This window comes from Phacochoerus africanus, chromosome 1 (genome assembly GCF_016906955.1).
Source record: "Phacochoerus africanus isolate WHEZ1 chromosome 1, ROS_Pafr_v1, whole genome shotgun sequence".
NCBI classification, from domain to species: Eukaryota; Metazoa; Chordata; class Mammalia; order Artiodactyla; family Suidae; genus Phacochoerus; species Phacochoerus africanus.
In genome coordinates this window covers 215858059-215881467 of record NC_062544.1, presented here as the reverse complement: position 1 = coordinate 215881467, position 23409 = coordinate 215858059, and the positions used below count along the sequence as shown (strand labels likewise).

At 47.3% G+C, this 23409-nt stretch overlaps 1 protein-coding gene across 1 annotated transcript in view; it reads right to left on the bottom strand.

The window, feature by feature from the left end:
* The window catches only part of ITGB5 (integrin subunit beta 5), a 118957-nt gene that overhangs the window by 38390 nt on the left and 57158 nt on the right, over nt 1–23409 (bottom strand). Inside the window, exons 6-9 of the mRNA XM_047790454.1 lie at nt 15895–16056; nt 14280–14375; nt 12180–12269; nt 2871–3005 (exon numbers count right to left, since the gene is read on the bottom strand). Of these exons, the coding sequence (XP_047646410.1) occupies nt 2871–3005; nt 12180–12269; nt 14280–14375; nt 15895–16056 (483 nt within the window). The remainder of the gene's footprint in view (nt 1–2870; nt 3006–12179; nt 12270–14279; nt 14376–15894; nt 16057–23409) is intronic.

Sequence of the window (23409 nt, the reverse complement as noted above, 5' to 3'; positions counted from 1 at the left end):
CTCAGTTGAATACGCTGCTGCCATCGTCTTAAAAGTCTTTGTTTTTTGGAACAAGGACCACACATTTTCACTGCCCTGGGTTCTGCCCTCCACTGCCTGCAGGGCCCTCAAAGAGCTCACCTCCCAGGGCCGGGCATGGCCTGGCAAGCAGCACCATGTCTGGCTATGATGGGAGAGTGGCCGCTGCTCTGTGACAGCCTCTCTCCATCCACAGAAAACACCCCCTCCCCCCTGGCAGTGGAGCCAGAGGCCATGTGGCTGCAGCCTCTTAGAGAGAGGAAACAAGGAGCCAGCGTGAGGGCCTGCCTTTGGGTCACTGTCTCAACAAGGCCATGGCCCCTTGGCACCCAAGGGAGGCTCAGACTTGGGGGGGGGGGGTAGTTATCACTTGCCCTTTTAACAAAAACAACTGAACAAAGAACTCCAGAGGCAATCTGACCCAAAGAAGAGTGAAAGCGTTATCGCTGGGGTTTTAAAATATCTCCATTAATACAGCATTGGTTGGCATTGTTTTATCTAAAGCAACACTACCTATTCACATTGAGCCTTTCTGAGAATGAGAATCTGCCAGATCCTTTTCTTAAAAGCTACCATCAAGCCAAGTTCCCTCTAGCCTATTCTTATTCTGAATGAAATGCAAGATATTAACCCTGACGATTTCGACCCAGTTCCGTTATGAAAAATGCTCTTCAATCCCGGTTTTCCCGTTTTGTCAGATAACCTGTTTGCTCCAGCTTTGTGACCGTCCACCTGTGATAAGCAGGTCTTCCTTGAGTTCCACCAAGGCGGCAGGCAACATAAAGAGACAGGAGACAGCCGGCACCTCAGTCAAGTCTTTCTCCAGCTGAGTTACCAACACTCCCAGAAAGCAACCTAGCTCAGCTCGGCACCTGCCTGGCTCTGCTACCGCCAACCTCTATTAAGGGTCTTTGCTTAAAGATGTCATTAGAAACTGTGAAGAGACTTCCTGAAACCCAGGCATCTGGTGTGTGTGGTGCCCATCCTGCTTCTCACCTCCGTTCCAATGCACCTATTTCTCCAAGTGAAGGGTTCCTTGTTTGGGTGTTTTTACACATCATTCTTCAGCTTTCTTGACCCATTGCACCAAGTATTCCACCCATGGATCTATAGAACCCACTTACATGCAGTTTTTTCTGGCTAGTTCTGCCTCCTTCCATTTTTCATAGCTGAATCTTCAATTTCAGTAACTATAAGGCTTTTGTGTTAAATCCACAACAATTAACAAAAGGGCAATAAGAACATACATATCAATAATTACCTTAAATGTCAATGGACTAAATGCTCCAACCAAAAGACATAGACTGGCTGAATGGATACAAAAACAAGACCCATATATGTGCTGTATAAAGATGTGGTATATAAAAAAGAGCAAAATAAAGCCATTTGGAGCAACATGGATGGAATCTAGAGATTATTACACTAAGTGAAGTTAGACAGTGAAAAACAAACATGATATCACTTATAGGTGGAATCTAAAAAAAAAGATACAAATGAACTTACTGCATAACAGAAACAAACTCACAGACTTTGTAAATAAACTTATAGTTACCAAAGGAGACAGATAGCGGGGGGCGGGGATGAACTGGGGATTTGAGATTGGCACATGTACATTGTATACTGAATGACTGGCCAATGGGGACCTGCTGTACAGCACAGGGAACTCAACCCCATCAAAATTCTGTGATAATCTATATGGGAAAAGAATCTGAAAAAGAATGGGTGCATGTGTATGTGTAACTGAGTCACTTTGCTGTAGAGCAGAAATTATCACAACTTGTAAGTCAACTATACTTGAATAAAATTTTTTAAAATGGGGAAAAAAAGTACGGAAGAGAAATGCCTTTCTATTTGCTGAGCAATGAAGGGTCAATAAAGCAAGGAGTGGCTCTTGCGGTCTGCTTCCGATAGCAGGAACCTCTAGAAGAAGTGTGGATGGCCCTCCATCACCACTCTGCCTGCCTCTGAGCTGGTGTTTCATCCTTGCTCTCATCACCTATATATCTTCCTCCCTCCCTCCAGTCCGTGGCTTGGAACACAGGTGCCCATCTTTAGATGCAACGTTCCCCCCACCACTTAATTATATCCACTTCATCCACACAAGGCACCCGTGCCCTCCACTGCTACAGAGTTGCCCATTCCATCTCATCCAGTCAGAAGTGGATGGGATGGCTTTCTTCATGTGTTACAGGAGGGAAGAGTGAAGATCAGATTATCGGAGGCACAGGGCAAGCTGGAGAAGACTAAAAATGAAGGCTGGGTCTTTCAGGTTCCCACCTACCCTCTCCCACCCAATTTTACCCTGTAAACTAAGAAAATAATGGTTTTAAGACACCAAAGGCACACATCAAGTTGAGGAGGCCTTAGGTGGCAATGCACTAAGTGCGGTATGTCAACTAGAGCTTTGTAATGAGTTCACCTGCACCTTGAAGACACAGCACCCAGCAAGCTGAGGGGGACCCAGCGGCTGCAGAGTTAGAAGTCACATACAAACTCAGGTCTCTATTAAGTCACACAAGTTATCAGAAGCCAAAAAATGACGACTGACACTGACAAGTATAAACAAACAGGAGGTAGGAGTTCCCATCGTGGCTCAGCAGAAACGAATCTGACTAGCATCCATGAGGATGCAGGTTCAATCCCTGACCTCGCTCAGTGGGTCAGGGATCCGGCGCTGCCATGAGCTGTGCTGTAGGTGGCAGACGTGGCTCGGATCTGGTGTTGCTATGGCTCTGGCATAGGCCAGCGGCTACAGCTCTGATACCACCCCTAGCCTGGGAACCTCCATACACCATGGGTGTGGACCTAAAAAGACAAAAAGCCCTAAAAACAAATGGGGGGTGAGAACTTACCGTGTCCCCGATCTTCAGGCCCTCACACTTCCTCTGACCGGGGTAGGATACGCCGTCCTGGCAGGTAGCAGTGAAGAAGAGATTAAGATCCTCAGGCTGATCCCAGACGGACAGCTCCACTTTAGACCGGATGCTCTGCACAGAGAAGGAAGATGAGGCCAGAGCCACTTAGGAAAGGCTGCAGCGAAATGCTCTCCATACCTGGGTGGCCTCCTCTAACTCAAGGGCCTTAAGCCAAGGCAAGAGCCAGCAGGCAAGGTTGCCAGCCCACTCTCATCCCTCTCCTTCTCTCCACACCCACAGGCTGCCTTGCTAGGCTGGCCTCCCGCTGTGGTCTTAGAGGAATTGCTAATGGCCCACTTGCCATCATCTCATCTGCTTCTGGGGTGATGCCCTCTCCCTGCTCGTCTCTGCAGTCACCTCTCCCCCCGCCCTCAGCCTCAGACATGCAGCTCCTCAATCCTTGCTATGTGCTCTCCAGACTTCGGGCCTTTGCTGTGCCTGGGATAAAGTGCCTTTGCTCAACTGCCCTCCTCTCTCCTCCTGCACAAGCAGCCCTTCATCGTTCTTCCCCATCAGCTCAGGAGGCAGTTTCTCCCGGAATTCACACATTCCTCACTGTCACACCCATGCCCCATCAGATGAGGTCCACATTCATGAGTTTTGAACTACACTCTGAGAGAATAACACCTTATGTGTGGGTTATGTTCTCAAGACAATGGATGAAATAAAAGTCAAGCCAAAATCACCCATCAGAATAGAAAAAATAAAAGACAAAAGAGTATCAAGTGTTAGGAAGGAGCTGGAACAACTGGGGCCCTCACAGCCTACTGGTGGGAGTGTGAACTGGTACAACTCTTGAGAAAAACACTAGGCAGTATCTATTAATGCTCAGGTCAACCTGAGATAAGCAATTCACACTAGGATTCTACCCAACACAGATGTGTACTGACCAGAAAACAGATATGAGAATGTTTCAGCAACTGTTTTTTTTTTTTTGGCTGCACCCATGGCATATGGAAATACCTGGGCCAGGAATTGAACCCATGACTCAACAGAAACCTGAGGTGCTGCAGAGACAACACTGGATCCTTAACCCAACGTGTCACAGCAGGAACTGCCTGTGATAGCTAGAAACTGGAACTACCAAAAATCTATCAACAGGACAGACTTTATTTTTTCCAAATTATTTTTTTTCCAAATTATGACGTATTCACATAGAATACTGTACAGTACAAAAATGAATGAAATATGACTACATGTTATGACATAGATGAATCTTCTAAATATCACATGGCCTAAAAGAAGCCAGACACAAAAGACATACATACTATATGATTTTACTTATATGAAATTGAAAAACAGGCAAAACTAACAGTTACCCTTGGGAGATATACTAGAAGAGGGCATAATAGGGGTTCTGGGTGCTAGTAATACTCTGTTTTTTGACCTGGTTGGCTTAATACTCAGGTGTATTTAGTTTGTGCAAAGTCCGTACAATCATTCATACGTCTCTAAGTTTACAAAAACTGCCCTTGAACACCAAGGTACATGGAATGATTGGCCAGTGGGGGCCTGCTGTATAGCAAAGAGAACTCTACCCAGTATTCTGTGATAATCTATGTGGGAGAAAAGTCTGAAGGAGAATGGACGTGTATATACATCTAACTGAATCACTCTGTCATACAGCAGAAATTATCACAACCTTGTAAATCAACTATACATCAATAAAACTTTTTTAAAATGAAAAGAATTGCCCTTGAGAAACAACCTAAATGTTCACTGACAGATGAATGGGTTAAAAAAAAATGGTGGTATATATATGTATGTGTGTGTATATGTATATATAATGGAATATTACTCAGCCAGAAAAATGAATGAAATAATGCCATTTGCAGCAACGTGGATGGATCTAGAGACTGTCGTATTAAGTGAAGTCAGAGAAAGACAAATATCATATGATATCACTTATATGTACAATCTGAAATACGACACAAATGAACATATCTATGAAACAGAAACAGAGGCATAGAGAACAGACTTGTTGCCAAGGGTGGGGTGGGGGTAGGGGAAGAATTGACTGGAAGTTTGGGGTTAGCAGGTACAAACTATTACATAGAGAATGGGTAGCATAGGGAACTATATTCAATATCCTGTGATAAACTATAATGGAGAAGAATACTTAAAATTATATATATACTATAACCGATTCACTTTTCTGTACAGCAAAAATTAACACAACACTGCAATGAATTTTTTTTTTTGTGCTTTTTAGGGCTTTTTAGGGCTGTACTCATGGCATGTCGAAGTTCCAAGGCTAGGGGTTGAATGGGAGCTGTAGCTGCCAGCCTATGCCACAACCAGAGCAACGTGTGATCCGAGCCACATCTGCAACCTACACCAGAGCTCATAGCAACGCTGGATCCTTAACCACTGAGCAAGGCAAGGGATCAAACCCACAACCTCATGGATCCTTGTCGGGTTCGTTAACCACTGAGCCACGACGGGAACTCCTCCATAACAGTTTTTTTAAAATTGCATTGAAAATCTGTAAGGAGTTTCTGTCGAAGCTCAGTGGTAACAAACCTGACTAGTATCCATGAGGATGTGGGCTTGATCCCTGGCCCTGCTCAGTGGGTTAAGGACCCAGCGTTGCTGTGAGCTATGGCGTAGGTTGCAGGCATGGCTCGGATCCCGTGTTGCTATGCCTGTAGTGTAGGTCAGCAGCTGCAGCTCCAGATTCTACTCCTAGCCTGAGAACTTCATATGCTGTGGGTGCAGCCGTAAAAAGACCAAAAAAAAAAAAAAGAAAAAAAAGAAAGAAAAGAAAAGAAAAAAGAAAAAATCTCTTAAGGAGGATGTGCATGTGCTTCGGAGACTGAGGCCAAATGAAGTACCTAGCTTATGGTTACACCAGATGCACACAGAAGAGCAGGATGCACATAAGAAGAGACACATGGACACATGGATACCACCCCCTGCCCCAGATCAACTGAAGACTCCAATCTCCCCTCTCAGGTGCACTCTAGGGAGGAGGGTGCTGGATGGAACAGCAAGCAGAAATGCCTTTTGCTCTCCAGTTTCTTTTATTTCCTTTTTTTTTCCTTTTGTGCTGAGCATGTAGTATTAAACTTGAGTTAAATATGCAGTTCGCCCACATTAACAGCTTATTGAAAACACTCTAGCAAAAATAGTCTCTCCCTTTGCAACAAATTGTCTAAATGTATCTACAACTCCAAAAATACTCCCCTAAATCCACTTCCTCTTGTTAGTGCCAGCCTCCACTGGCAGAAGACTGCCAGAGCAGGGTCACTCTGCACACAAAGCTCTCCTGCTGAATGCGATCAGTTATTCACCAATCTGTCCCCACCTCCAGCTGTGAATTCCAAGGACCATATCATATTTCTCCCTAAGACTGAACACAAGCTTTTGTGGAATGAATGGATGGGTGGATGGAAGGGTGGATGTTTTAACAGCAGCTATGCTAGGTGGCTTCATGGAAGAAACGACCAATTATTTTTGAAAGATAAGGTAAATTAAATAAGTATGAGTGAGGCAAGACAGTTTCTCATTAAAAAGGGCTAAGTAGATCGGAGCCATTTAAAAATTACTTGGGAACCGAGTTCCCTTCATGGCTCTGTGGTAACAAATCTGACTAGTAACCAATGAGAACAGGGGGTTCGATCCCTGGCCTCGCTCAGTGGGCTAAGGATCCGGCGTTGCCATGAGCTGTGGTGTCGGTCACAGATGTGCCTTGGATCTGGCGTTGCCGTGGCTGTGGTGTAGGCCAGCAGCTACAGCTCCGATTTGACCCCTAGCCTGGGAACTTCCCTATGCCGTGGGTGTGGCCCTAAAAAGACCAAAAAAAAAAAAAATTACTTGGGATCAATCTCATGAAATACAAGGGCGCTTTGGCAAAGAAACGAGATCCTGGAGAAAACTTTCCCACCAAGGTCTGCTGAAGCCACCTCCTGGAAGCATTACTGGGGAACTCAGTGGAGGGACAAAAAGCACAGGGGACTGGGACTCCTACTTCATGAATCAGGAACAACGGGTGGAAACTGAATCCTCTGTTCTATTCAGGCCATAAGACCTTAAGCTTTGTGTTCAGATCTAACATTTGTATTATTCCTGATCCTCACATGGTTTCTGGATTCAATAACTCTTCAGATGTTAGGGGGGGTAGGAATGATGGAGGTCTTTTTTCAGTTCAAACCTCTCATGTTATGGAAAGTGGGACAAGAAACAGCCTCACCCAGGGCTACTCCACTGCCAAGGGCAGGCAGGACCAGAACCGGGCCTTCTGGGTCCCCCTGCAGTGCTCTGACCAGACCAGACACCTCTCTATTCAGAAACTGGCTCTGACCTTGGAAAGACAGTGCAGATGGTCAGGTTGAGAGAGTCAGTCCCCCCCTCCAAGATTATGAGCTCCTAGAGGGCAGGGCTGTGTTCTGTTCACTGTTTTGTTCCCAAGGTGTAGCAGGATGCCTGCCCCCATGTTAGGCTGTGAATATATATTTGTGAAACAAATGAATGAATAAATGGATGGAGTACAAGATATAGTTGAGGATCAAAGCCAGAGCCAATGCAGATTTGATGCATGAAAACGGATGTGTCGCCCCTAAAATTCAATTAACTGCTACCAAATATGCCTCCGAACATGATTCCTCACTCCTCATCCCAGGACAAGGAGGCAGTGTTAAGAAAGTCAGACTTTAAAGGCTATTAAATACTCAGCCGGGCTAGGTCACATCTGCAATCACTTTAAGTCAGGCCAGTTGTGGAGTGGGTGGGAGCAGACTTTATGGCAACAACAAAAAGAGAAACATGTGCTCTGCTAGGAGAAACATATACCGCTGGCCTCTGATGTCACCCTCCACATGCGACTCTAGTGGTTTCTAACTCATGCTATTCTTTCCTACTCTGCAAAGGAACCCCTGTGATTTCTCTGAGTCCTAACACCACCACCCCCTTGTCAATGTGACATCCAGTAGGGTGTGTATGTGCATGCATGTGCATGCACCCAGGGTTCTACCTCTGAGCCCTGGAAGGGAACCCCTCATGAGCACCCACTGCACAGCAAAGCTCCACACTGGTGACCCCTCACAACAAAGACACTGGTATAGCAAGGAAAAAAACTTACTAATCAAAGCCCAGAGTTGAAGATTTTACACGAATAACACATGTGATTCTTTTTTTTTTTTTTTTTTGTCTTTTTAGGGCTGCACCCAAAGCATATGGAGGTTCCCAGGCTAGGGGTTGGATCGCAGCTACAGCTGCCGGCCTACACCACAGCCACAGCAACGTGGGATCCAAGCTGTGTCTGCAACCTACACCATAGCTCATGGCAAGACCAGATCCTTAACCCACTGAGTACAGGGATCGAACCTGCATCCTTGTGGATACTAGTTGGGTTTATTAACCACTGAGTCATGACGGGAACTCCCACAGATGCAATTCTATGAGACGTTATATGAAATGTGCCTGTTCCGTTTTGCTCCCTCCCCAGCCTGAGGACATGCCATGGCCACTGCATCTGTTTGACGTGTTCGCTGCAACCCTTTCAGGATGTCCCCACAGTTTGCCAGCTCTAGGGAGGCAGAGGTCAACACATAGTCATGCAACACACGACTCGTGAAATCCGCCACAAACTGTGGAGGTGGTAAGGTGACACGGAGAAATGCAAACAGTCTGGTAACCGCTGTGCTCCAACCCCGGCCAGGGCAAGAGCAGGTGAAAGGATAATCAGAGCCCCTACTGCAGGTCAAAGTACCAGCACGTGCACTTTCTCTCTCTCTCTTTCTCACATACACACAGACAGAGTCTTGTGCAGAATCAAATCAAAGGATGGTGGCCAGTGAATTGGGGACTAATCAACGTTGAGCACAACACACCCCCAACACGGCTCCCGCCAACTGGACTTTGCTCCGAATACCTTGCTGCTTCACACTTCTCCAGTTAACAGCTTTCTTTAAAATGTCCACTGAAGGGAAGACAGGAAGTAGGGGCTTATCTAGGGTCCCAACTTTCTAGGGTGATGGACACGCTTGATGTCTTGATGGTGGTGGTGATGGCTTAGTAACTTGTATACAGGTATCAAAACTTATCAAATGACACACGTTAAATTGGCATAATGTATTGTATGTTAACTGTCTCTCAATAAAGCTGTTTTAGTTTTCCACTGAATTTGAATAGTCCCTGTGGATGGTATTCTAGAAACAACTGTTTGAAGAGTGGAGTTTCAGGGAGCTCCCATTGTGGCTCAGCAGGTTAAAAAATTGACGAGTATCCATGAGGATGAGGGTTTTAATCCCTCACCTTGCTCAATGCGTTAAGGATCCGGCATTGCCGTGAGCTGTGGTGTAGCAGATGTGGCTCAGATCACGTGTTGCTGTGGCTGTGGTGTGGGCCAGCAGCTGCAGCCCTAGCCTGGGAGCTTCCACATGCCTCAGGTACAGCCCTAAAAAGACAAAAAGAAAAAGTGGAGTTTCATATGCTCACTCATGAGTCGCATGTCTGTTCCCAATGTGTTCTCTCACAGGCACCAGGTGAACGGAGTCAGGCTGTGGTACCACATTCCTAGAGTTCCTCGGGGGGCTCATCCCAGCTTCCACATGGAGTTCCTGCCTGGAACAGGTCCCTTTCTCTACTCCAGGTCCCAACCCCTCTACAACAGAGGGGGCTCCCACTCCTCTCCTGACCTCTGCCCACCATTCAGAGCACATTCCCCCAGGCCCCTGGATGTCCATTAAGAAAACGAATTGATCAATCATGAATCCTGCTCAGGGCCAATGCAACGTGCCTCGGAGCAAGAGCAGCACTGAGCATTTATGAGACTCCGCCCAGGGGACCACCACCACTGCCTTGTGCACCCTGGTCTTCAGCAGACCCAGACACGGGTGTGGACGTGCAGATGGCTCGGCTGCACGGAGCGCTGATTGAGCAGAGCACCTTGTCTGTCTTGGGTGCACCACTCCCCAGTTCTACAGAACAGGGTGTCATGATGCCCTCCTTTATTAAAGCCACAGGAGCAGGGGGCCTGGGCCTCCAGCAGGAAATGCTCCCGGCAGAGCCCCAGAGCTCTGTCAGCCAGCTGCCTGGGGCGTCTGAACTCCAAGCTGACTGAGGATGGAAATGCTGGGTCCCAGAGACCCAGAGAAAGCTGCACCCCCCACCGAAGCCCAGGATGTGCTGCCTTTCTGCCATTTTCCCCACAGGCTCTGGCTTGGCAGGAGGCAAGCAGCCGTCACTGCACCAGTGAAAGTGGATCCAAGGAGCAGAGCCCCCCCGCCCCTGGCTAACCCTGGGGTCTCCAAGCTCTGGGGCCCCAGGAGGATGCAGGGAGCGGCACAGGGCAGCCCTCTGGCTCTGGCTCCAACTCCTTTGTTCCATGTCCACAGCTTAAGGCCCAAGGTGTCACAGTGAGGAGTGGCCCTCAGGACAGGGGGACAGTCAGCAGGCCTGGCCCCTGCCACACACACACTCTCTTCTCAGACTCTCTCTGTACATGGCACATCCTCTCACTGTGGAAATCTAGAAGCCACAAAGCGTAGTGCACCTGGAAATCTGCTCTCCCTGGGTTCTGAGGTGGCCCCTGGATCTGGTGAAGACTTAAAGGTCAGGGACAAGAAAAGAGGATGTGAGTATGTGGGGAATAAAGCAGGAAAGGAGCAGGAAGTCTAGTTTTGTTCTAGGAGTGGGGAGGATCAGAGCATGTGTGGGGGGAAGAGGACCCTTGGCTCCAACAGAGGTGGGGGCAGGGAGAAGGACAACGAGCCACAAACCTCACTGCTACTCGCTCACCACCTTTAGGAGACTGAGCGAGGGATGGCCACTCCCCAAGCTCTGGGTGCTCCAAAGCGAGGTACTACCTACAGCTCCTGGTCTAACTGGCAGTACTTTATAGCTCAAGGCTGCATCCGTAGGGTAACAAAGTCAACTGGAAAGGCAGAGCTCCAAATATGCACTTGTAAATTGGTCAGGAGAAAGGAAGGTGGTTTTTCTTTCTTTTTTTTTTTTTGTCTTTTTAGGGCCACACCCACAGCATATGGAGGTTTCCAGGCTAGGAGTCCAATCGGAGCTACAGCCACTGGCCTTCACCACAGCCACAGCAATGCGGGATCCGAGCCGCATCTGCAACCTTCACTCCAGCTCATGGGAACGCCAGATCCTTAACCCAATGAGCAAGGCCAGGGATCGAACCTGTCACCTCATGGTTCCCAGTCGGGTTTGTTTCCACAGCGCCATGACAAGAACTCCAAGGTGGTTTTTCTAATACACATGTGATGTCAGAGGGGCTATTTCTGTCCCCAGGTTAGCCCACAAGTCTATTCCACAAAAGTTAAGGAATAGCAATGCTACTGAAATTATGCTTCCCCTACAGAGAACTTCCTTTTAACAGGAAGATGCACTCGGAATTCCAGTTTGGACATTTTGTGGCCCCAGGAAGGGCTGGGTGGGCACCGGAGGCTGAGACCATACTGGGACTTCGCAGGGAGGGGACAGCTGAGGGCATATTCTTCCCAGCACAAGAAACCATGCCTGCCGCTTTCCCAAGAAAAGGTAGGTATGAGTCCTGACTTCTTGGATGTTAGGAATCGAGGGCAAGGAGGGTAGGAAGGAGGAAGATTTAGGAATCATGGATGACCCATTTGGGATGTGTTGTGACTCCTATACCACGTCCTTAGGTGCTGTACTTACTCTAGCGGAGCCCAGTTAATGAGGTGAGTTGCAACAGCACAGACCTGAACAGGGCCCCACAGGCTTCTCTCAAAGGACCTGATTCCAGGCAGATCCTAAGTGTGTGGACCCCTGTTGGTAGGCAGCTCTATGTGGAGCTCTCCGAGCCTGGGGGATGGCAGCCCTGCCCAATGGGAGGCGAGGTCAGCGTGCATGCTTCTCATCTTTCGCCACAGGGAACGTGGGCAGGATCGCCCAGGCAATTGGAAGGGCAGAGCACCTGTACCCACGCCAGAATGGTGCCCTGCTGGGGCCCAGGGTTACCACGAAGTCAGAACCCTAGAGGGCCAGGGGCCACCAGTCTGAGTTTGACAGAGGGGTTGCTGCTCACTGGGACCAGCGTATGCTGAGTCAAGGTGGCAGGGGTGAGGGGAGAGGGCTGCCCTGAGCAGAGGTCCCTCTCCACCCCAACCTGAGCTAGACAAGAAGGAACCAAACTCAAGAGGCAGGAGGCATAGCCAGGTACAGCAGCAATGGTGCACTACCCACCTGAGCCCACCCCAGCGCCCGGAGCCCTAGTGGGAGAGGGCAGGGGTGGGGGCGAGGGTAGGAAAAGAAACACTGACTTACATTGTAAGCATTGATAATGAGCTGAATGATATTTTTGGAGTCTCCATGTAAAATCTCCACCGTTGTTCCAGGTATCAGGGCTGTAAAGTTCTTGGGGGGAAAAAAAGGAAAGAAAAGAAATAAGGCCACTCTGCCCTTCCGTACTGACAAAGCATGAACACTGTCTTACTGAGCTACAAGAGTCAGGGCCCCAGCTCCGTATTCCACCACCTTCTCACACCATACATTGGAGAAGATGCTGCAAGGAGGGTGAGAAGAACACGCACAAGGGAACAGAGTTGCTGCAGCAGGCCGTGGAGTATCGCCCTCACAGATCTGAGTGCGAATGGCCCAACAAGATCTGCTCCTAAAGTATGTCATGCTCCTTCTTGGTGTTTTGTTTTGTTTCAGGGCCAATCTGGCACCACATGGAAGTTCCCAGGCTAGCAGGGGTCAAATCGGAGCTGCAGCTGCCAGCCTACACCATAGCCACAGCCACGCCAGATCCGAGCCACATCTGTGACCTATGCAGCAGCCTGCAGCAATGCTGGATCCTTAACGCACTGCGTGGGGCCAGGGATCGAACTCGCCTCCTCATGGATGCTAGTTGGGTTCTTAACCTGCTGAGCCAAAATGGGAACTCCTAAAGTATAATGTTATGCTCCTTTTTGGAGCCCCCTGCTCTCTGGAATGTCATGGACAACTCTCTGAAATGCCATCCTCCAAGGTCAATATGCTCTGGATGTTCTTGCCATCTCTTTCCTGGACTGCACAGGTATTCCCAGGTTCAGTTCAAGGATGCCCTCAACCTGTTCAGCAGGAATGAAAGGGGAAACTTTTCCAAGGATCTCAAACACAGCCTCTTAAGAGGGAACGGAGATGTGAATGGTGCCTTCCAAGGAGGCCTGGTATCTCTGGGTGACGTCCTTGCAAAGCAGGCAGGCTTGAAATGGCAGTCTTTCCTCTTTCACTTATACCAACACCTGAGTATGTTACTTCCTGAAGCAACAGAAGCATCCAGAAACACCCACCTCCCTCAGCCTGCCTTGGACTGGATGGGCCTCCTCCCTGGATGACCCGTCCTTAGTTCTGAGCAAGGCTGTCTTAAGCTAAGGTGGGTCTCTTCCTTCTTGAAGCACCAGAAGCATTCTCAGTACAGTCTGTGTAACTGATCCCTCTAAAAGAGGTACCTGTGTATCGATATGTTCTATCCTGCTGTCTTCCACTAAACAAAAAAAAAAAGACATCTTGTTTTCATCTTCTAAAAGGGATTCAGACTGAAAGAGGATAAAGATCTCAAAGAGACATAGGTGGCATTTTATCAGTGATGATCTCAGGCAGGAGCAGAAAAACACACCATCAGATAAAGGTTCTTTTGTGGCTATTTCAGAATAGTAAGGAGGGGGCCGGGGCTGGCTGCTCTAGAGATGGGATTAAGTCCACAGAACCTCTCCATTCCAAGGATGTCAGTCAGAGGTGAGCTGGGCTTCGTACTCAGAACACACGAGCACCCCTTGAGCAGCTCAGAGGACGGTCCCAGTGAAGGGTGACTTGTCCATGATCGTGGGGAAGAGCCCACCCACGAGGGGAGTTCAGACTGCTGGTCCATGCAGTGACCGGGGAGAGTGCTCTGTTCATGCATGACATTGTTTTCTTGGAAACAATAGTCTGAGTTAGTCCTGTACCCTGCAGGAAGGTATAAAACCTTTGGATGATGGAATTAGTGACGCAGCCTGCCTCAATGCCTAGTTTTCTCTTTGCACATTGTCACTCATTTCGTCCTTCCCTAGTCCCTGGGTGTTTCTATTTCATCATCTGAAAAATAGGAATTGGTACCATTTCTGAAGTTTCTCATGGTCAAATCAGAAACCACATGGTTAACTCCCCTGGTATGCTCTGCTATGTGAGTACTTTCTTAGTACTATTATTTGCCACTCTTTCAAGACAGGGCTATATTCCACCCTCTTATGGGTCTCCATCCACACAGAGCAGGGCTGTTAACACCCCTCACCCTGCCTCCCACGCTTCGCCCGACCCCACGTTCTAATCTCCCATTCACCTTCAGGTCAGCACAGCCCCCAGATTCAGGCTACCAGCCTCCCTCACTCCCTCCAAGTGTACCTTGTAGAGCATATAATGGCCTTTTGTCACTGCAAAGATGAGGTTGATGTTGTTCTCTGCCAGCTTCTCTCCAAGCAAGGCAAGGGATGGATAGTCCTGGGTACAAGGCAAAAGTTGAGGCTGTAACATGTCCGGCAAACTGAGACTCGAGCGCCTGGCTTGAACGAGCACTCAGGAAGCCATCACTTGTGAAAGCATCTGCCCCTGGCAGCTGCTAACTGAGGAACTGTATAGGGGAGACCCACCAGGAAAGGACCTCTGGAATCTATCAAACTAGACTCACTCCTTCCACCCCTCTCAAACCAGGATGGAGAAATGAGAAGAAGAGGGTTCCCACATTTGGTCCATATTTCCATCCCTTTAGCAGGGATGGGGCAGAGTGGGGAGACACCCCCGCCCCCCAAAGAACACATCCCACCATCTACCATCAGCACCTGTAATCTTTCCTCTCTTGCCTAAGACCTATCCTTCTGATGTCCTTGCCCAATCTTCCTTTGCCTATGCCCTGTGTTGGCACTGCTGATGTCCCCTGCAAGTTCTGCTCAGTCCTGCTCATGGCGCACAATGGGAATGAGCTAACATTCGGGCTGAGGGTTGGGCTGGGGCAGGGCAGGGGGTGCAGAGCAGCAAGGAAGCTGCGAGGCAGTTTAACAATGTCCTAAAGGGTTTGAAGGGCTGATGATGGGTCCAGGGGCCCTCACTGGTGAGCTTCTGCAGTTACCAAGTTGTATAGTTTGGAGGTCCTTTTTTCCAGACTCCGCTATTCTTGGATAATATGGAAGTCCTAAATACTGACCACCTCTTGAAACTAGAGAAAATGGGCTAGTCTGGCAAGAATTAGAAAGAATGTCTCTCTAGCCAGAAGTAGGGTTGAATTTGGGAAGGAAACAGGTGTAGAAATTTTAGGGGGGAAAAACTGTATAGCAAATGTGGAAAAATCTTAATTGTTGGGTCCGAGGGTAGGTAGGCAGAAGTTTCTTTTCACTGGTCTATTATTATTATGTTTGAAATTTTGCATAAATTCTGTTTAATTGCCTGGTCACAGTGACAGATGACTGGAACTGGAAGGCCCTTGAGGCTTCTCATCCCGTGCAGGACACCTGCCACCCACCCCTGACCATGATGGAACCCACTTCTGTTTTTTTTTGTTTATGATTTTTATGTTTTCCATTGTAGTTGGTTTACAGTGGTCTGTCAGTTTTCTACGGTAGGGACCCATTTCTAGAAGTCAGCAAGTTTTGTCCTCACCGGCCTTGGCCGCTAACCTCTATCCCAGGTTTGGTCTCTTTGAGAACACAGTCCTCTCCCTCCTGTAAAACCGCCTCTCCCCTTTGAGAGCTGTTCTGTAGCCCAGCGTCAACCAGCTGTATAAATCCCTGAGAAATGTTCTAGAAGCCCCCATAGGAGAAGATGGAATAGAAATCCAGTTCCAAGACTGAATGGGAAAGGCAGTGAGTAGAGGTCCAGAGGAAGGTGGCAAAGGCCAGTGGGGTGGGGTGGGGGGTCTCGGACCACGGGGTTGAGGGGGGTCTCGGACCATGGGGTGGGGGGGTCTCAGACCATGGGGTGGGGGTGGGGTGGGCGCGGGAGCAGTGCGGGCGTCCCTAGCCCTCACCATCTGGTTGGAGGCGGTGTACTCGTTAGCCTCGTTCAGGTGGCACTGGCCGTCGTGCGGCTGCACCAGGCCCCCCAGTTTTCCGTCCAGCGCGATGTGGGGCACGTCGTCCGTTGTGAACACCAGCAAGTGCAGTGCGTCCTTCCGCCAACCAATCTTCTCCTGAGGGACAGAGTCAGATGGGTGTGAAGCAGGCTGCCCACGCCTGCCCTGGGGCATCGGATGGGGCACCAGCCTGCCTCTAGGAGTCGCGGCCTGAACTGGAGGCCTTCCTCTGTGCGCACAGCTGGGGAGCACTCACACAGCCACAGGGGGTCCCACAGAGCTCAGGAGAGACCCAGCCTGACTGGAAGCCAGCTGCTGAGGCAAATCTCCACGGGGGGTGGGAGCCCGAACAGGCCCACGGACCTAGAACCCCTCCCTCTGGGCCACCTTTCTGATCCGACTCTTCACCTGCGGCCACTCCTCCTGGCTGCTTCCCCCCTTTAGCCTCGCCTGTGACTCCTTCCCCAGAACAGCCTTTGACCTACCTCAACCTCCCTACAACACACTCAGCTGGCTGCCCTTGTCTAAGACGACCGGTGAGGGACCACTTCAGTCCCCACTTAGACACGAATGACTCAGAACAGAGTGCTCAAGTGACCAACAGGCAGATCTACCTTTCGAGGGTTTGGCAGGACCCGCCATCTTTCTGGTGGATAGAAACCACTCCAACCGTGAACTGAATTACTCTCGTGTTCAAGGTCAATCCGACTGGCTCTTTTCTCCCTGGCCTGCTTCAGAACATGGAATGTGTCCACTCTTTAGACAGAAGTACAGCTCAATACAGGCCGTACTGCAAAGGAAGGATTCTATTTTTCATATTTGCCGCCGGGGCCCCAACACTGCATGAAAACATTCCCAGTCATTACTCATTAGGAGCAACTAGACCTTGATAAAGGGGCAACAAAAACTGGGAGAGGGCCGCCTTCATACCAGTAGTGAAAGGGCACCCCAAAGTACGTGGGTACCAGGATGAATATAGGACAGGTTTCAACATCGCTGAGTTACCTACACACATGCACTTGACACTGATACAGGAGTCTGGGTTCATAGACTTCACAGGTTAAAAGCTATCACCTTACAGCAGATGAAGGGTTGAGGTATCAACCTCTCTTTCTTAGCACCACAACGATGGATAACACAGCCTCCAAGAGCTATTGCGTTTTCTCATTTGCTCCAAAAGCAGCATGGAAATAAGTCACAAAAAGAGTAATGCAATGGAGTTCCCGTCCTGGCACAGTGGTTAACGAATCCGACTAGGAACCATGAGGTTTCGGGTTCGATCCCTGACCTTGCTCAGTGGGTTAATGATCTGGCGTTGCTGTGAGCTGTGGTGTAGGTTGCAGACACGGCTCGGATCCTGAGTTGCTGTGGCTCTGGTGTAGGCCGGGGGCTACAGCTCCGACTGGACCCCTAGCCTGGGAATGGCCGCTCCCACATGCTGTGGGAGCGGCCCAAGAAATAGCACAATGACAAAAAAAAAAAAAAAAGAGTAATGCAAGGAAGAGAAAGGGTTTGAAGAGAAGCCAGTGAGGACTGCAAGCCAGGAGGCCAGCTGTGAGCAAGGAGTTCACCTTTGGGGAATCCGTTTCCCAGATGCTCAACATTCATCCAACAGGTAATTACTGACCTCCATGGAAGGCACTGAGTTAATGAGACAGTCTGTTCCAGACCTTAAAAAGCCTACAGTCCAGCTAACACGTGCTCACGAAGGTAAACACACTTTCAGTGGAAAGCCGGGGGGTGGGGAGTGCAAAGCTTGCCAGGGCAGAGGAAACGAAAGCTGAGCTAAAGGTAAGGAGGCCCCTCCAAGGAAGCTTGCAGAAGAAATGTGGGAGAAGGCAAAGGAGCAGGGGTGTACTGCAGGCACTGGTCAAGGCATGAGGAGAAGCTCAGGCGCGTCTTCAGAACCTGGAGGAAGAAACCTAGAAGGTCCCCTACGGCCGGGAAATTCTAAGCCGTGACAAACTAATTTATGTGGTTAGAAGTGGAGACGAGCGGTCCCTTTGGTGGCAGGACTGGGGTGTGTGTTGGGGGTCGGGGGGGACAGGGGTAATGACCGGAAGAGGTCCCAGAGGGTGGTAATGTTCTGTTTCTTCACCTGGTAGGTCCACCTTGTGAAAATTTACCAAGATGCACTCGGACACATGGTTTTCTCTACGTATGGTATACTCTGAAAAAGGTTAGACAAAAAAAAAAAAAAAAAAAAAAAGAAAAAGAAAGAAAGAAAAAAAAGAAAAGAAAAAGAGGTTAAAACTTTTAATAAAGCAATAGCTATAAGCCATTGACTGTGGAAGAGAGGGGAGTGAGAGCCTTGGGAGTTAAAACATCATCAGGGAGGTGTAAACCAGCAGGGTTTTTGTGCAGGAAAAATGTGGCTACTACCCAGAAGGGCAGAGCAATGTCCTCAAACATCCTACAAGGAAAGTAGAAGACAACTCTGATAAAAACATTAAAGAAAATCAGACTCTTGGAAAACAACAGGGGATCTTGTTCATGGATTGGAAGAGTCGATGTTGGCGAGATGTCATCTCTCCCCTCATTGGCCCACAGATTTGACACAACCCCATCAAATGCTCAGAGGCCTTTTTTGAGAAAATGACAAGCTGATTCTAAAATTTATGCAGAAAGGCAAACAATGAAAATTCATCCATCAAACAGTTTTGAAAAACAGCAGTAAAGCTGGGGATTCGTTATCTAAGGTCCAGACGTGTTTGAAAGCTACAGTAAATGAGACAATGTGGTACAGACAAAAGGAGAGACCAGCGGGACCGGAGAGGGGCCAGAAATCCATCCACACACATAGGGGCATCTGACGGAAGGTACTGCAATAATTAGGTATCCATGTGAGGAAAAAAAAGAAAGAAAAAGAAACTCCACCCATAGCTCTTACTATAAACAAAAATGAATTCAAAGTGGATCACAGACCTAAAACTATGCACCGGCTCAAGGAAACAAAGGAGAAAAGCTTTGTGACTTGGTATAAGCAGAGATTTCTTAGATGATTCACAGGATAAAAATCTGATGAATTAGACTTTGTCAAAATTAAAAACATATGCTCTTTGAAAGATACCATTGAAGAAAGGAAATGACAAGGCACAGATTGGGAGAAAATGTTTGCAAAAAATAAAAATATGATAAAAGACTTGTATCCAGAGTGTGTAAAGAATTCTCATAGGTCAGTAATGATACAAACAACTGAAATTTAAATGACAGAGACTTGAACGGAAATTTCATCAAAGAAAAGACATGGATGAAAATAAGCACATGAAAGTATCCATCATTAGTCATTAAGGATACACACTAAATGCACAATGAGATAGCCGTCAGACAGCTATGCCAATGGCAAAACAACCAGCCCTGAAAATACCAAGTGCTGGAAAGGAAGTGGAACAATTAGAATGCTCATAAATTTCTAGTGAGAATACAAAATATTTCCGCAATGTTAGAAATCAGTTTGGCATATTCTTATCAAGTTAAATATAAACTGACCATGAACTTAGCCACCCCACTCTTTGGTATTTACCCACATGAAAACATATGATCACATAAAACCACTATGCAGTTTATCACAGCTACTCAAAATCACCAAAAATCAGAAACAACACAAATGTCCATCAAGTCGTGGATACATAGATTATAGTACCCCTCCACAAAGGAATACTACTTAGCAATGAAAAGGAAACAACTGCTGATACACACAGCTTGAATCTCCAAAGCACTGTGTTAAGTGAAAAAAGCCTGACTCAAAAGGCAACTTACCACCTGACTCCATTCGGAAGATATCCAGGCAAAGACAAAAATACAAGAACAGAAGACAGATGGGTGGTGTCAAAGGCCGAGAAGAAAGGGAGGGATCGACAACACATGGACACTAGGAACTTTCTAGGGAGACCAAAATCACCTATACCTTACTTGTGGGGGGTGGCTATAAGACTTTATGCCTAAAAATGATGAATTTTACTCTGTAAATTAACCCTCAATACATCTGACTTGAAAAAACTCTAAGTAGTATCGGAGTTCCCATTGTGGTTCAGTGGTTAACGAATCCGACTAGGAACCACGAGGTTGCGGGTTTGATCTCTGGCCTTGCTCAGTGGGTTAAGGATTCAGCGTTGCTGTGAGCTGTGGTGTAGGTCGCAGATGTGGCTCAGATCCTGCGTTGCTGTGACTGTGGCGTAGGCCGGCGGCTACAGCTACAATTAGACCCCTAGCCTGGGAATCTCCATGTGCCATGGGAGCGGCCCTAGAAAAGGCAAAAAGACAAACTCTAAGTAGTATCTATCTTTTGACTCAATGATTCTACTTCAGGAGACAATCTGCAAGATATTTTGAAGGACACACACACAGTACTTTTGATTTGGGGATGGTTAAGTGAACTGTGGTATCTCCTCTCAGCCATTAGAAATTATATTCACAAAAAGCATGAAACTTTGTGTAAACAGGTGTAATAGAAAGTGAAAACCAAAGAACACAGTACTCTAACTGCAGTGTGATTACAAACTGTAAGAAACCAGCATCACTTTCTATTGAGCAGAGAAGAGAGACTGATACACCATAATGCAGTTTGGGTTGAGATTATAGGTGGTATCTTTTTATTTTTCCCACTTCCCCCCAAACCATCTTTTTTTTTTTTTTTTCCCACTGTACAGCAAGGGGGTCAGGTTATCCTTACATGTATACATTACAATTACATTTTTCCCCCAGCCTTTCTTCTGTTGCAACATGAGTATCTAGACAAAGTTCTCAATGCTATTCAGCAGGATCTCCTTGTAAATCTATTCTAACCATCTTTAATAAGCCATTGCTACTCTTACAAGACTAGGCTTTGAATGCTGGCTCTGTCATTTAACTTTTTCAGCTTCTCAGGGAGCGTGTAGGAACCTAGGGAAGGATGACAGCGAGCAGACAGAATGCAGAACTTAGAAGCTAGAAGATGGGCATGTGGATTTTCTGCCACCACCAATTACCACTGAAGCTTTGACTGCATTACTTAACACCTTGAAGTGTTTTCTTTTTTAATGTTTTATTGAAGTATGGTTGATTTACAATGTTGTGATAATTTTTGCCATACAACAAAGGGATTCGGTTACGCATACACACACGTTCACTCTTTTTAAGATTCTTTTCCCATATAGATTATCAAAGCTTTTTCTTGTTGGTAAGACAGGAAACGTCATATGTCTGTTTATTGATCACCTCCACTATCCCATCCCATCTCCACTGCAGCCCTTGTGAAGGAGGTCATTCATATATTGCCATCTTGTTGGTGCTCAGAGATAGTAAGTCCCTGGCCCAAAGTTACTGAAACAGGAAGGAGCAGAGAAGGCCGATTTGGATGACCTGCCTTTTACCCCCAAAGCTAAACGACCCCATCACATAGGGAGAGGGGAGGCTGTGTAACCACTGAGAAAACTCAGGAAAGTACATGGTAGGCTCTCAATTAATGACGGCCAGATCCAAGATAAATATTTGGTGAATTGGACGACTGCATTTGAAACAGAAATAGCTCCACAAATGAAGAGTGGCACAGCATAATAATAATAATTCTGTCTTCTCTGAAGTGGACTCTTGTTACGTAAGTGATGTGAACGAACTTGGCCCAGAGGTTGGGCTGCAGAGAATGACATGCTATTCATGCACCCAGGCTTCGGGTCTTGGAGATTTTATAGGCAGTGACTCCACAGGGAATTTACATTAGAAATAATTTTCCTGATGTCTATCTGGACCATGTGGAAGGCTTAAGTTCTGCATCCTACATCTGGGGCAGAGAGCCATAATGGGGAAGTAGAATTTTTTTTTTTTTTTTAAGGTCTAATTACAAAATGGAGTTAGGCCTGGAGGCCAGATAAGAGAGCTTTGGAACAGACAAGGCTGAGTTCGGGTCTTTGCTTTTCAGGCTGAGTGCAAGTCTGCTTTTTGAGACCCTAAGTCAGTCACGTCACCTCTCTCACCCTCAGTTTCTTCATCTGTAAAATGGAGACAATCCTACTTTGCAGAGTGGATGCCAGGTTAACGAGTAGTTAGCACACAAGAGGGACTAACCAAAGGATCTATTGTTATTACTCTAAGACGAGTACAAACTTTCACCTTTCTTCTCTTCTCCTTTTACTACTTGATATGTAAGGCTTCACAGCTGTTACAGGTCACCATGAAGAACTGCACAGCGGAAAGTTTATAAGGCTTGTATTAATTAAGACCACAGGGAGAATCTACTGCACACCTAAAAGAATGTCTAAAAATTAGAAAGACTGATGACATCAAAGGCTGACAGAGATATGGAGGGAACGGAACCAGCACACACTGCCCATAGGGATGCAAAATGATACAAGTACTTTGGAAAACAGTTTGGCGGTTTCTTAAAAAGTTAAACACCCACCATCTGACCCAGCCATCCCACTCCTTGAGGCTGACCCATGAGAAATAAAAGCATACATCCATATGAAGACTTAAACATACTTAGAGCAGTTCTATGTATAATAGGTAAAAACCACCAAATATCCATCAACGGGAGGATGGATAAACTGTGGTAGAGCCACAGCTCAATGGAGAACTATTAAAACAGGATGAACAGAGACACTCAACAGCACAGATCAATCTCAGAGCCACTGCGCTGAGGGAAATAAACCAGGTCCCCAACCAGGATATACTAGGTTTATAAGATTTTAACAAACACAAACGAATGTGCAGTAACAGAAAGCAAATTCGTGGCTGCCTGGGGTAGGGAGGCAGGAGGCACAGGAGGGAGAAGGGACCAGGGAGCACAAATACGCTTTTGGGGAGAGAAGGATGTATGTTTGTCACCTTGACTGTGGTGAATATATATCTCACGGGTCTAAGCGTCAAACTGGTCAAGCTGTACCCTTTCAATACACGTAATTCACTGTACATCAATTACACCTCAAGAGCATTCTTGTAAAAGAAGGCTCAGGAAGTCACTGAAATACAGTAAATTAATGCCCCCGCTGAAGGTCCGTACTGTGCTGGGCATACCTCAGATGCACATTCCTTTGTTTGGAGGCAGTGCCCACAGAGCAGCTGGGAGCGTGGGCTCACCAGTGTCTGGCAAATTATGGTTCCTGCCCACATCGCCCCAGCTCGGTCTTTGTGACCTTGGACAAGGTACTTAATCTTTCCCAGTCCCAGCCTCTCAGCTGTAAAGTGGAGATAATAATAGTACCGATAGAACAGGGCTTGAGAGGATTAAACATGGTGCCCCAGAGGAGCACCCAGCTCAGAACCTGCCTGGAGTAAACAGTCAAGAACTGACAGCAACGGTCCTATTTCCACGGAGCTGAAAATCTGACTTAAATCTGTAATCCAGAAACACACAATCTTATTTTGGGATTTCAGGGTTATGAGTGATGTTTCCTTTCTGCTTATCTGCATTTTCTAACTTTTTACTTATTTATTTATTATGCTTTTTTTGGGGAGAGGGGGGCGTGTACCTTCAGCATATGCCAAGTTCCCAGG